This window comes from Penicillium antarcticum (genome assembly GCF_028974205.1).
Source record: "Penicillium antarcticum strain IBT 31339 chromosome Unknown utg000001l_segment0_segment0, whole genome shotgun sequence".
NCBI lineage: Eukaryota > Fungi > Ascomycota > Eurotiomycetes > Eurotiales > Aspergillaceae > Penicillium > Penicillium antarcticum.
The window spans coordinates 428,559-441,782 of record NW_026695299.1 but is presented as its reverse complement, the minus strand read 5'-3'; the positions used below and the strand labels follow the sequence as shown (position 1 = coordinate 441,782).

The 13,224-nt window shown below is 47.0% G+C and overlaps 7 protein-coding genes across 7 annotated transcripts; 3 read left to right on the top strand and 4 right to left on the bottom strand.

Moving 5' to 3' along the window:
* Positions 1 to 186: 186 nt before the first annotated feature.
* N7508_000178 (uncharacterized protein) lies at positions 187 to 748 on the top strand (the record flags this gene model as incomplete). The annotated part of the gene is made up of 3 exons (XM_058458263.1): positions 187 to 230; positions 294 to 498; positions 569 to 748. 3 exons carry the CDS (start codon positions 187 to 189, stop codon positions 746 to 748), a joined length of 429 nt encoding a protein of 142 aa, XP_058324485.1.
* Positions 749 to 1,276: 528 nt separating this feature from the next.
* Positions 1,277 to 3,314, bottom strand: N7508_000177 (uncharacterized protein; the record flags this gene model as incomplete). The annotated part of the gene is made up of 7 exons (XM_058458262.1): positions 1,277 to 1,614; positions 1,681 to 2,048; positions 2,102 to 2,458; positions 2,507 to 2,713; positions 2,773 to 2,872; positions 2,955 to 3,088; positions 3,151 to 3,314. The coding sequence occupies 7 exons, from the start codon at positions 3,312 to 3,314 to the stop codon at positions 1,277 to 1,279; spliced, it is 1,668 nt and encodes a 555-aa protein (XP_058324484.1).
* A 1,144-nt stretch (positions 3,315 to 4,458) lies between these two features.
* N7508_000176 (uncharacterized protein) lies at positions 4,459 to 5,178 on the top strand (the record flags this gene model as incomplete). Its single annotated transcript, XM_058458261.1, has 1 exon — positions 4,459 to 5,178. One exon carries the CDS (start codon positions 4,459 to 4,461, stop codon positions 5,176 to 5,178), a length of 720 nt encoding a protein of 239 aa, XP_058324483.1.
* Positions 5,179 to 5,613: 435 nt separating this feature from the next.
* On the top strand, positions 5,614 to 6,848 carry N7508_000175 (uncharacterized protein; the record flags this gene model as incomplete). The annotated part of the gene is made up of 3 exons (XM_058458260.1): positions 5,614 to 5,841; positions 5,899 to 6,386; positions 6,455 to 6,848. Coding segments are annotated over 3 exons (1,110 nt in total), but the record flags the coding sequence as incomplete, so codon positions are not given.
* Positions 6,849 to 6,954: 106 nt separating this feature from the next.
* On the bottom strand, positions 6,955 to 8,498 carry N7508_000174 (NAD(P)/FAD-dependent oxidoreductase; the record flags this gene model as incomplete). The annotated part of the gene is made up of 4 exons (XM_058458259.1): positions 6,955 to 7,187; positions 7,251 to 7,827; positions 7,890 to 8,179; positions 8,234 to 8,498. The coding sequence occupies 4 exons, from the start codon at positions 8,496 to 8,498 to the stop codon at positions 6,955 to 6,957; spliced, it is 1,365 nt and encodes a 454-aa protein (XP_058324481.1).
* A 198-nt stretch (positions 8,499 to 8,696) lies between these two features.
* On the bottom strand, positions 8,697 to 11,432 carry N7508_000173 (glycosyltransferase; the record flags this gene model as incomplete). The annotated part of the gene is made up of 6 exons (XM_058458258.1): positions 8,697 to 8,929; positions 8,990 to 9,582; positions 9,652 to 10,008; positions 10,058 to 10,582; positions 10,634 to 11,312; positions 11,360 to 11,432. The coding sequence occupies 6 exons, from the start codon at positions 11,430 to 11,432 to the stop codon at positions 8,697 to 8,699; spliced, it is 2,460 nt and encodes an 819-aa protein (XP_058324480.1).
* A 695-nt stretch (positions 11,433 to 12,127) lies between these two features.
* On the bottom strand, positions 12,128 to 12,469 carry N7508_000172 (uncharacterized protein; the record flags this gene model as incomplete). The annotated part of the gene is made up of 1 exon (XM_058458257.1): positions 12,128 to 12,469. One exon carries the CDS (start codon positions 12,467 to 12,469, stop codon positions 12,128 to 12,130), a length of 342 nt encoding a protein of 113 aa, XP_058324479.1.
* Between the last annotated feature and the right edge of the window lie 755 nt (positions 12,470 to 13,224).

The following is a 13,224-nucleotide window of genomic DNA, read 5'->3' as shown; positions in this document are numbered from 1 at the left end:
CTCTCTCTGCCTTTAATCTCAATCGTATCGATTTGCGGCTGCATCTTTTAATTCATTCCTCAGCTGTGTTGACTTACAACTATGAGCTACCTTCGCCAGTCAGCTTTACACGCATCAATGCCACGGCCTCTCCGGCTCGGAACTATTGGGCTTCAGCCAGCTCGGACGAGGACTAGTCAAAGATACATGGCTACCAGTGGGCCGGAAAGGCAGCAAGCTGTTCCCCGATGGTTAGTCTGCCTGTCTATCTTTCTTTCAGGAAGATATCTTACTCACCTACCTTCTTCCGCTAGGTTAATAGCGTTATTCGGAGTCGGACTTCCAATCTCATTTTACTATTGGCAAAAAGGCGGCAAACAGAATCACAAAACCAACGTAATTCGCGAAGAACAACGAGAATCAGCGCGGGGCGCCAATCAGGAATATACTGATAAGGCAGAGGGAAATGAGGGTAAGCCAGCTCTCAAGGGAAAGGGAAGTTCATCTGATGATGACAAGGTTCGTGACTTGCTCAACCTCTTAGCTGCGGTTCGGCGTCTTCTTGCAACACGTATCTAACTTTCAATAGCCTCGAGGAATGGGATCTGCGGGTGGTCCAAAGACCATGTCATTCAAACAGGAGGGTCTTTCGAATGCCGACACCATGCATCCATATGTCAATGAGCCCGGGAAAAGCGAGAAGGGGGAAGGTGAGACTGAGACTGTGAAGGTAAAGGGTACTGTGAGGACCGATAGACCGCAGGTGTAATGTAATAGCTATTTTGACCTTGTAGCAGAAACCTTTTATTCTTATGCCTGTGAAGATAGAGCTGAAAGAAAAAAAAAAAAAAAACAAATCTACTGCGATTTTGTCATGGATATGTTTTCAATGAATAATAGCCTACTCTTATCTCCATAATTCATATTGCCGACCGATTCAATGCTTATTTCTTTTTTTTTGAGGATTCGTCAGGGGGTCTGTGCCTCTTTTCGGGGCTATTCGTATACCCATCAATAGGCTCTGGGAACTATCGATCGATAGCTCTATATGGCGTGCATTACTTTGTCGCCCCACAACATTTAAAATTACTTTATGCCGACTGGTCATAACTTACTGGTCATAACTTATGAAGTTGCTCTATGCGTTTGAAACGTTCTGTACTTTGATTGACTTCACTGAATCCCAACATTCATGGAAAAATGTACTAATATCCCATGTATTATAAACAACCGCACCATAACGCCTGGTAGTTGAAATGTCCGTTTCAACATGCAAAAAAAACTCCGTGGGCTGTAATTACCCAGAACTAATACCTGGGTGTACTTTTCCAGCTGCAAGCTGGCGGCCCTTCTTGAGTAGCAGAAGAATTGCAAATATCTGCGCACCTGCAAATCCAATCATGACACGCAGCTGCGTGCTGTAACTGCCAGCGAAAACATCCTTTACCTGGTGCTGTAGATGCGGGGAAAGATAGTCTATCGATTTGACGTTCTCGAGGAATAGATGCAGTTCGTGATTTGTCAGAGCACCCTTCAGATGATGTGCCAAGCGACCGTTTAAGATATTGGATGCAATGGCAAGACCAATGGCCCCTCCAAGGAATCGGAATTGGACGACAGCGCCAGTAGCGATTGCTAATTGTGACAAGAAAATGTCAGTAAACCGAGTGCAACTCACCACACAAAATGGTCAAGACTTACCAAGGTCTCTGTCCTCGACTACGTATGGTATGGATAGCACTAGGACACCCATTATTATACCCATGCCTGCACCTGCAATAGCTTCATAGACAATATCCGTGGCATGGAAGCCATGTGATGTGGTAATGGTTGAAAGGAGTCCCATGCCGACAGTGTGAACTACACAACCCACGAGCAGCGTATAGACAAACGGAATGCGACCCCTGGAACTGGCGATGTTGACAATACCCGCTGCAAATGCTGCCACAGCTGAGTATGCAATCAAATAGATACCAGAGTCTAACGGTGATTTGCTTAGAAGAATCTGGGCTTGCTGCGGAACGTAGACGATGACTACATTCCATGGTACACCGATAACGAATGAAGAACTAGAGGCAGTCAGTCAAACGCAATTGCTCCACAAGTTTGCTCTAATTCTCACGTCAAAATACCCATCCATGGTCGGTCAAATAGCCATCTTTTGGGGAATATAGGATCTTTGCCTGGAATTCCTGAAATATACCACTCCCAGGCAAAGAAAGCAATCCAGGAAACGCCTGTTAACACGAGGAGCGCAATTGCTCCCCCGGACGACCATGAAAATGCTAGATTCGTCTCGTTCAAGACGGCAACGATCAAGAACGAGCCCGCCATCAGCAGGACTGAGCCCGTGAGATCAAGATTTGCAAATGAGTGATACGACGCTCGCGTTCTAAACGACGGAGTATGCTGATCAAGACCGAAATTTGTGGGCATAGCAATGAAGATGACAATGATTGCAACACCGCATAATGGAGCACTGATAATTGATAAGCGTATGTGTAATAAGTCTCGGGCATTCACGTACTTGATGAGAAAAGTCCATCTCCAGGCTGAGTCTTGCGCAAACGCGCCTCCGATTATTGGGCCTATTAAAGATGCAAGAGCGAGGCAGAATGACATAAGACCGCTATATCCCGGAAGCTTTGTCTTAGGGGATATTTCATAGATGCATAACAGTGCCAGTGCGTATGCACCAGCTCCTCCTATTCCTTGGAGTGCTCGAAGAATTATACTGTACCAAGCTGATTAGCCTCGAAAGATTGCGCGCCAACGAATGTCGGTAAATCTCACAGTTGGTTGATTGTGTGGGCACATCCACATCCAATTGAAAATGCAAGCAGGATGACAAGGGAAGCAATTGTAGTATGCTTTCTGCCAATGATATCACTCACTTTTGTCCATATTGCCATGGACCCTAGACCATTTTGGAATGAGCATGAATGCCAACGTCAAACAAATGTGGGGAGCCATACCTGTATAAGTAGCCAGGTATCCAGTAACGATCCAACTTCTTTTCTCAAAGCCTTTAAGATCATCTGTCATGCTCGTCAGAGACGAGCTTACAATCGTCACGTCCAAATTGGAGAGAAAGAACCCAATCAAGAGCCTACCCCAAAACGTAAGCACTCGTCGCCCACAGCTTTGCTGCACTTAGTTGCGCAAACATACCCTATGGTAGTAAGCACGAGTCTCCATCCTGTCGGGTAAACGATTTCAGTTCCGGGAGAAGGTGCTCTTTGTGTCGACCCCTTTTCTGCACTTTCCCTTCCTCTCAAAGGCCCATTGCCACCTTTCTTCTGGATAGGCTCTGCAAACTTGATATGGCTAGACATGGTTGTCAGGCCGAGAGGTGGAAGCGTGGGTGGTGGAGGGGACAGCCATTGCGACCGAGATTTGGAATGGGACTGTGTAGGACCAAGCCCCGCGTATTTTCATCACAGGGGCTCCAGGTGGAACGTAGATGCGCGATGACAGAATGTGGATTGTCTGGGAGAAGGGGGATCTGCGCCGATCATTGAACCTAAAGCTTGAATCGAATGGCTTGGCGTACATTTGTGTTTCTGGGGACGCGTGAGTTTGGACCTTTTTTGCCATGCATTTTTGTTCGAATTGCTGTCCTGTGGCTGCTTGCTGTCTGATCGTTCTTGCTGCCGAGAGGTGAGTAGATTCGTCCGGTGTAGAGGATTCCAATGTTTGTTTGGCAATTATTTGGCGGTTCTCCTTGCTCGACGCTACCCAGGTAACTACATCATATGTCTATACCCCTGCAGCAATTCCTCGCTGATTTAGGCTGTATGTTTTACTTACATACCTTATCTTTGGCGCCTGCTCCGGGATTGTTCGCGCCGGATGTCCACTTGCCCCTTTCGCAGTCATCTTCCATTTTGGCGTTTTTGCTGCACGTGAGACTAAATTAAGGTCATGAGCCGCTCTATTCGCTTATCCGGGGCTGCGACTAATTTTACGGTTCGGTAGTTATCTTTTTCTACGTCTAGACCCGCGGACAGCGCCCTAGGGGCATCTTAAAGAGACCACGAATGGGCATAATTGGCAGGAACATGATGTCAACCTTGTAGAAAAGCGTTACACAAAACAGTTGGTAGACCTATTCTGGGCGATAGGGCTTGAAATGGAAGTCAAGTCCGCATAGATCTGGATTTTGGGAAGCCCTGTAATTGGGTGCGATGACCCGTGCGCACACCCTCGCATTATGGTCTGTCGCACCATGGAAAACTATGTCGCACAAATACCTTAATGCCTCCTTGGCATAGAATTCAGGAAAAGACAAGCATGATGCCTTTGGCTGCTATTTTGATCTAGATTATATTACAATACAGTTTGAAACACATTTCAGCAGTTTCTTGGTGAGTACATCTGTCAATACATGTATTAATGCTAGTAATTAATACAACATCGGATCAGAGTTTGAATGGCATCACGTGTACAACCCCATCTCTCAACATCGTCTATAAAACAATGGGAAAGAAGCGGAGGAATTTCAAAGAACTGCCAATTGAGCCCCATGGCATCATCTGGGAAGATGACTTTGTCGACGCCGAACACGAACAACGTCTCATCTCCATCTTCCTCAACGAGCTGAAATGGCCCGATCGCTCTGGCCGTATCTCCCTCCACTACGGCTACACTTTTGACTACAAAACATTTGGAATAGACCCTGAGATTCCTTACAAAGAGTTCCCTGAATGGCTTCAGCCACTTATCCCAACTACCGAGGATAGACCACCAGACCAGGTCTGTCTACAATACTATCCACCAGGTGCTGGCATCCCTCCGCATGTAGATGCACACAAGCCGTATGATCAGCTCTACGCACTATCTCTGGGTGCACCCGCTATGATGTTGTTCCGCAGGGGCGAGCAGCGGCTCGAGGTGGATTTGACCCCGCGCAGCATGATGCAGATGAGCGGGGACTCCAGGCTGCATTGGACGCATGGCATTAAAAAGAGAAAGACAGACACCCTTCCAGATGGAACGGTTAGGTCGCGTGAAAATCGGTGGAGTATTACCTATCGGTGGCTCAGAGATGGAGAATGTGAATGCGGGGACCTTGAGCTATGCGATACTGCTCAACGACGGAATGGCGTTGAGAAGGAGAAGAGATCAGTGAAGGAGTTGGCTGAGAGAGCTGCTGCTGAAAACATGAATATTGAGCAGTCAGCAACAACAGTTGCTTGACCTGGTTCGCCGGGCTGTTGGTCTTAGAGGTTCCCAGGTTTCAACAATCCTTTTGTGTGTATATAATATCAAAGCGAAACATACCCATGCCTTGGAGACTGTCTTGTTGAAATCCCAGCGTACAAACTCGGTCAAGGGCAAGAAGAATTCTTTTCGTACTTCTCTGGTTTCCCACCTTGACGGCTTAATTTAACGCTATGGGAAAGTACTGTATATCCTTCAATTAATACCTTTGTCTAGTTTTTGATGAATCTGACGAAATTGCTTGGGATAATTACTTCTTTGGTATTCCATAGGAAGCACATCTTAAAATATACATAGCTTTAGGTAAAAATAAATCTGCGGCAACTCTTTCCTTGACTTGTGGATGCGGGGACCAAATCGGGACTAGCGTTAGGAAACAAAACCCGGGGAAAACAACTTTGATCCTGGAGCTCTCAACTCTTCGCATACAACATGGCTACAGAACAAGAGATCTGTGATCAAATTACGCAGCAGCTCTCGCAAACTCCCTTTGCATGCACTTCGCTCACGCGCTTATCTGGCGGAACGGCCAATTTCGTGTACCGAGGCACTGTCTCGCCTACCGAGTCCATCATTATTAAGCACACCAGAGATCATTTGGCTTCGAATCCAGATTTCAAGATTGTTGTTGACCGATGCGTGGGTTATTACCGAAACTGTTTATGATATGAATGGAATTCATCAATCTTGAGATAGTACTTTGAAGAAGCCATCCTGCAGGCCCTTCATGACCTGCCACCCTACTCCAAAGTTAACGTCACTGTCAAAACGCCCCGGCTGTTCAGCTTTGATAAAGAGACCAATACGCAGATTCTCGAGGATCTTCCCAACTCGGTCGATCTGAAGAACTTCCTCAATTCTGGCATTTCTGATAACACCACAGATTCCACGGCACGAACACTAGGTTGTGCGATAGGATCATGGCTTCAATCATTTCACTCTTGGGGAAATGAGAGTGCCCAGCTGGAGACCAAGTCAACAGTCGCTGGAAATACAGCCATGAGAGACTTGAAGTTCTACATCAACTACACTATGCTCATTGACACTATTCCCAATTTCCCAGAGATCTTGGAACAGAGTCGTGAGATCTTTGGGAAAGTTCATGATATGGCGGCTGATGAGTTGAAAAAGGTGGATGACAGTGATGACTATGGCATCATTCATGGCGATTTCTGGACTGGAAAGTACGTTCAGGCAAATATTGCCTCTTTTTCCGGCTTGATTCGGTATACTTACTAACACTTATACCTAGTATCCTCCTGCCCAAAATCCCTCTCACTGAACAAATCAACACGAAAGTCTTCGTCGTTGATTGGGAGTCAGTGCACGTCGGAAGACGAGCCTTGGATCTGGCACAGATGATTGCCGAGCTCTATGAAACTAAGCTCTTCAAGAATGTCGATGCAGGTGTGTGGGTTATCGAAGGGTTCCTGGATGGATATGGCTCTCTCAGTGATGATACGGCATTCCGGACTGCCATCCACGTCGGTGTGCATCTTGTCTGTTGGGGCAGCAGGGTTCCAGGATGGGGTACTCCGGAGCAGGTTGAAGAGGTGGTCAAGGTTGGAAGGAACTTGATTGTTCATGGATGGAAGAAAGACCGGGCTTGGTTCGAGGGCGGGAGCTTGGGCTGTTTGTTCAAATGATCAAATATACTGAAGAAGAAGAGAGAGAAAAGGTATTGGCAGTACAAATTGAATTTCTAGCAGAACACGGATATTGCAAGATTATCTATCTCAATACAAGAGGTTCTTACCCGAGAATATCGTTATAGATTGGCTTCAATCGTTCCACCGAAGTCTCAAACAAACGCGGCAACCCAGTTTCTTTGAAGGACACCGAATCCTTTGCCATGCGTGCAACAGCCTTACCGGAAAGATACGCAACAGGCATACCATGACCATTGAAACCCGCCGCAATGAATTGTCCAGGTTTACCAGGGACATGACCAATATGCGGTAAAGAATCCGCGCTATATCCCATGACTGTAGAGCAATTAGCACATGCCAAATAAATCAGTAAATATTCAAGAAAGTTTTGATACATACCACCACTCCAAATATGCTTAACTTCCGCCCCACTATCCTCCCACCCAAAGAAAGTCCGCTGCATATACCCATCAAAGTAATGCTCCATATTACGGACTAAAGCCCCATCATCAGGGTTGTTATGCCACTCCTTCAAATCACCTTTAAAGGTATGCGACGCCCCACCAACAATGAGAGACCCATCATTTCGAGAGATCTGGTAGATGAATGCCCCAGGCCCGAGTCGGATGGCATATGTACAGGGTAGTTCCTGACGTGGTGCACCGGGTGCAGCGGCAATTTGAGTACAGATTCCTTTGCAGGGTACAATTGCCTCAGAGTATTCTGGTGCTAGAGCGCTAGTAAAGGCGTTTGTTGCGAGTAAAATCTTCCTGGTGTTTATTGTGCCTCGATTTGTGCTGACTGTCCATGAGCCATCTTCGTTTTGGGCTTGGCTGATTTTAGACACTGGTGTGTTTGTTTGCAAGTTCAGACCTTTTGAAAGAGCAATGCGGATTAAACCTGCTATGAGTTTGTAGGGCCAGAGGTGGCCTGCTGAAAAACTGAAGCCACCTTTAGCATCGCGCACATAGGCTTCCTGTTTGTATAACCATCAGACAATTGGCTTTAGTATCATGTAACGTGATAGCTTGAACTTACATCTTGAGCCTCCTTCTCGGAAAGATACTTAACATCATCCATAAAGTCCAATCCCCGCTCAAGTAAGAAATCATTAAAAGCCTTGGCTTTCTTCAGCTGGTCCTCATCAAGGTACATATCGAGACTTTTTGTAAAAGTAAGCTCACAATCGATATTCTCGTTGCGAACCAAATCTTCAATCTCTTTCATGTGCGCAAGCTCGAAGCGCACGATCTCAGCTGCAGCTTCGAGACCATAACGCTCTGTATATGTTGCAGTTGCAGAGTATATGTCTGCTCGTAGGTGACCTCCTATGCTCGATACTGTCAGTGATCGAGTATGCATGGTGGGCGAGGGCTACGCACCATTCCGCCCGGTGGCGCCGGAGCACAGTTCGCGCGCTTCCAGGAGGACTACCCGTGGATCTGGCTTTTTGTTGTCTGATAGAAGATGATAGGCAGCTGATGCGCCAACATAGCCTCCTCCGATAATTAGGATGTCGGTCTCCACTGGCAGTTCTGGGGTACTTTGGTGGTTATCCAGGGGATCTGGTTGAGTCCGCCAGAATGACTGGGTGTACCCCGCCGCAGGTCCTGGAAAACATATTGTTGGCTGCGATTGTGATGCCATTTCGGTGATGTAACTTTTTGGTATGCTGCGCTCTGGATAAATGCAAACTGGGATGTTAAGAGGGGGGGGACGTTGGAAAGGCTTTTTACCGAAGATTATCCTATCAGGCAACAAACACTGCGGGGTGGGGGTCAGCATTAACAGTTATCCTTGTTCATTGGGCTAGTTATATTCTTCGTAACATTGAAATTTACACATCTAGTCTTGGATTCGCTCAAATCCCGAGATCTCAGCCGCAGGATTCCGCTGCTGGGCTTCGAATGCTTCGAGAACGGTCGGGCAATTTGACCAGGCCTTGGGTGATTGGATTGCCAGGTATTGACCTTCTTTCAGACGCGCTTTGCCTATCAATTTCCGAGTCTTGCCGTGCATAACCGTGTGTATACTCTTGACCAATCCCTGTCCTGGGTAGGCTACTAGTCCCAACGCCGCTGCAAGTTCGTTAGTATCAATCCTGTAGCAAGGTCGCAAGGCAACAGTGAATATCATACCTGAAGATGCCTTCGTGCCCATGCTAAGAGGCCCTTTCACGAATCCCTTGACCATCCCTCTAAATCCGTCCTCTTGGGCCCCTTTGTAGGGCTGCTTGAGGATTTCGCTGACCCCTGCCATTCCATCATTGAAGTTCTCTCTCGCGGCAGCGGCTCCAGACTTAAAGTCTGTGATGTTATCGTAGCTCTTGACTTCCTCGCCATACATCCGGGGCACTGCTCTCAGGCCCTCGTTGACTGCCATGGGTATATCGACTAGCACGCCCTTGTAATAATAGCCGATGATCTTGCCCACGCTTTTGGCGGAACTTCCTACTGCCGTACCGGTTACCTTCCATTGCGCGTCCCGTTTTTCGTTGGTGGATGCTCGGGAGAGTACACCTGAGGACGCATCGCTGGACGTCCTATTGGTAGGCTCGATAACTCGAAGCTCTCCCTCGCCTGACTGGGCGCGTTTAAATTCTTTGTATGGTTGTATCACTACATCACTCGATGCTGTGAGCACATCCTTGTACATGCCAAGCAAGGATGATGCGCCGCCAGTGATGGGATCCCATCGTCGTGTTTGGATAAATATGGGGCGGCTTTCATGTCTGGTTCGTTAATGAGTTAGTTCAAACAGTCACACTAAAACAATAAAGAACTTGTTATAAGAAACTCACAACGTCAGATCCCTTGGGTCAATGCGCGTGTTTTCAACCAATATCCCCGCAGCCATCTTAGACAGAAAAACAGAAACCTTGGAATTCTGCAGTTTCAATTTCCATGCAGCCGGTTCAGATCCAAAGAAGCGACATTGCATCTTGTCAATAGGCAGGTTTCGATGGAAAGATGCAACTGCTGCAGACACTCCAGATTCCTCGCTCATCCGAATGGCGAGTTCTTCGGCAGCACTGAGTGTGCTAGGTTCGAGACAGAAGCAAATGGCCTCTGCTAGGTTATCTGCGGTCAATTCACGGTGTGGAATGGGCTTGGGTCCAATGCCGCAGGATGCGACCATATTTCCCCAGAACAATTGACTACAGCATATTAGCGGATTATTTGAACATGTTGTCTTGGGAGACTAACTCTCCAAAGAACGGCACGATGGTGGTCGGCTTTCCAAAGCGTAGGCCACATGCCGTCGTACCTGCTCCACCGTGATGTACCACTGCGGTGACATGCTGGAATAGCCATTCATGTGGACAGTCTCCAAGATAGAATATTTGATCATCTGACTGAGCATCTCCAAGATTACTCCAACCTCGAGAAATGAGAGCACGACCACCCCAGGACTTGATAGCTTTGACAAGTGTTGCTGTCATTGCAGGAGGGTCTTCGATCACAATGCTGCCAAATCCGATGTAGATTGGCGGGGGCCCATTTTGAAGGAATGAATGTAGATCAGAGGGTGGTGAGAAGTCGGGAGGAGATCGGAAGAAGAATCCGCATACATCTAGATGCGCCGGCCAGTCTGCTGGTTTTGGCATTAATGTCGGTGACCAGCAGTAAGTGAAAGGTATCTTCAAAGTCTCCGCAAGACGGGGACCTTCCGTGACTGGTACAGGTTCGAGGTCAATAGAAATTCTCCATTCATTGATAACATCGCCAAGGCTACATATTGTGGTCAGTATGTGAGAATGATAAGGGGTTAGGAGATATTACCCTTGCCATGTCAACCATTCGACGATGCCATAGGACAAATAATTGGCCATTTTCGGCTCTGTGGTTGAGTACTTTAAATTAGCCAAAGGATGCGGAAATGACCGCGTGCTAGTCCACGGCATAGTAAACATCAAGTGCAGAGGAATCCCTAACGCTTGAGCACAATGAATATGAGCAAAGCTAGGCGGATTCGCGATGATCGCATCGGCCACGAACGGTGTTTGGGTCGCCGGATCATCCTCTATACAGGACTGCCAGCATCCCTGGAGCATTTCAGCTACCATCACCCGCTTGCGCTGGATATCGCCAGCACGCAAGGAGTTCATTTGAGGGATCAATCCCGGGTTCTTGACCATGTATGCCATCAGCTCAGAGGGATCTCCGCCGATAGGATAGAACTCCAAGTCTGAATCTCGTACAAACTTCTCAAAGATGTTGTGCGTGGCTATTCGTACACGATGGCCATGGTGTTGGAGCTCGTTGCCTAGTGCGATGAAAGGCTGCACGTCACCTCGGCTTCCAACAACTTGGATGACGATGTTGAGATGCAGACTGCAACCATCAGAGCTAACTAGCTCTTGTAGTTGTTCCACGTCTTGCTCGGACACCAAAAATGGAATCAACTTTGATATCTCCCGGCCGACTTTGGAGTCCAGGTCAATCTCAATGCGACCATCGTCTTCACTCAGTTAGCACATTATCAGAAACAACCCATCGGGGCTTCACCTTGGACGTCGGTCCCATCTTGCATCCACTCATTCTCCTTCGATGTCGCGCTTTGGGGTTGTTGTTCCGCCATGAGTGTTTTGGGATCGAGCTTGGCCCTGTGACATCACATGTGGGGGGAAATAGAGATATGCGGAATCAAAACTCAAACCGTGTGTTGATCGCCAATGCAAGGGTATATCTTTAAGCAAAGTGAGTTCTACCTTGGCTCTACTGTTGACAATCAGTGTAGAGGTGACTAGAACAACAATCCCCATTGATACTCCCAAGCCGTGGGACAAGTGGATCTCGAGCCCAGCCTTTGGTCATGTGACCCTATTTCTGGCCAATCATTGCTGTTGAATGGCAGGAACTATGACGACATACTCAGGGACGGATACCTGAGGCAGAAATGACATGTCGAATCCCCGTGAAATCCTATACCGTAGCACCCAATTAGAGATGTCGAAGACTCTGCATTGTATTACCCCTATTACGGAGCTATTTTATGTCTAGTCTAATTACTAATCCATCGGCATGGATCATAATATCTCCGGTTTTCATGCAGTATTCGTACGATATTGTTGATATGACACATACACAGGGTTTCAAGGCCACCAAACTTGAATGATACAGCAGTCTGTGTTTGATGTTGGTTCTTTCTAGGCAACAGGGCAAGATTGACCCCTCTCCCAGCATAGGGCTCGATACCAAAGGCGTAAGGCAACAAGCCTTCATACAAATATCTAAGTAATCACATCAAAATGTCTGAGCAGTGCCTGAGCCCCCTCATTTTAAAGCGCAGCAGCTTTGCTCGCTCATAACAACCCTCTGAGTAAATTCAAGATACCGCTCAGCTTCTTCGCTCACGGCATCAAGTTCTTCACACAAGGAGTCCGAGGTAACGGCCAACGTGCTATGATCGAAGTTTACGAGGTAATACCCTCCATTTCGTTCATCCAGGTAGCCGAGTGGGTACTCCCCTGCCATATTGTTCAGTTCTTGGCGGGTATCGATGACCTTCATTGATTTGGGGATTGGTGCAGTATACCGGGTGGTCGAAATTGCCAATGTGTTTGCAGCAGTTGCGACAAAGAGGGATAAGCGTGAAACTGCGATGCCGCAGAGCATTATAGCCACTAGAACCATTTGTGGATGATGTCAATAGTCTGGGTCGCTCTACGTGGGGTAGATACACTAGTAACACATACCAGTCGAGCGTTCGCTCTCGTGCACTTGATGAAGTTGAGGCCGAAGTTGATGCCAAAGTTAAGATGGGGGTGATCTTTTTCAGCCCCTGACGACGTCTTAGCGGTGCAAAGGTACCTTATAATGAGTACTTTTGGGGGCCAAAATTTTGCGGAACCCAACAAGGAATGTTAAACCCTGATAGCTTACTGAAACGCATTGATGCAGAGAAAGCGTGGTGTGGAATTTGAGAGCCTATAGTATACGTGAGGCTTACCAATTTGTCTAGACTTAAGGTGTCTTAGGCACTCCATTCAGTCTGAGAGCTCTTAATCTGAGTAAAATCGGTTCACATGTCTTATGAGATCTAAAATCAGGATCTGATGAGACTTGTGCAGAGAGAAGTGATTAATCTCGTGAATGCTAGATGTCATTTATGACTCCATAGCCATTTAGGCAGACTGTAGTTGAATTGTAGCTACCCCTGATAGAAATCATGCGCGAGATAATCTGTACGCAAAGTCAAGCCCTTCGTTGTTTCGATCTCAATCTTTTGTTTACATTTCTTTGCCTTGAATTTGACTCAGCTTAGCTTGTGGGCTTGCAATAGTACTGACGGAATCCCTATACTTGCTTTTAATATAGCAAAAAAAAAAACAAAAAACAAAAAGGTTACATGCATTAATAGAGATGATAAT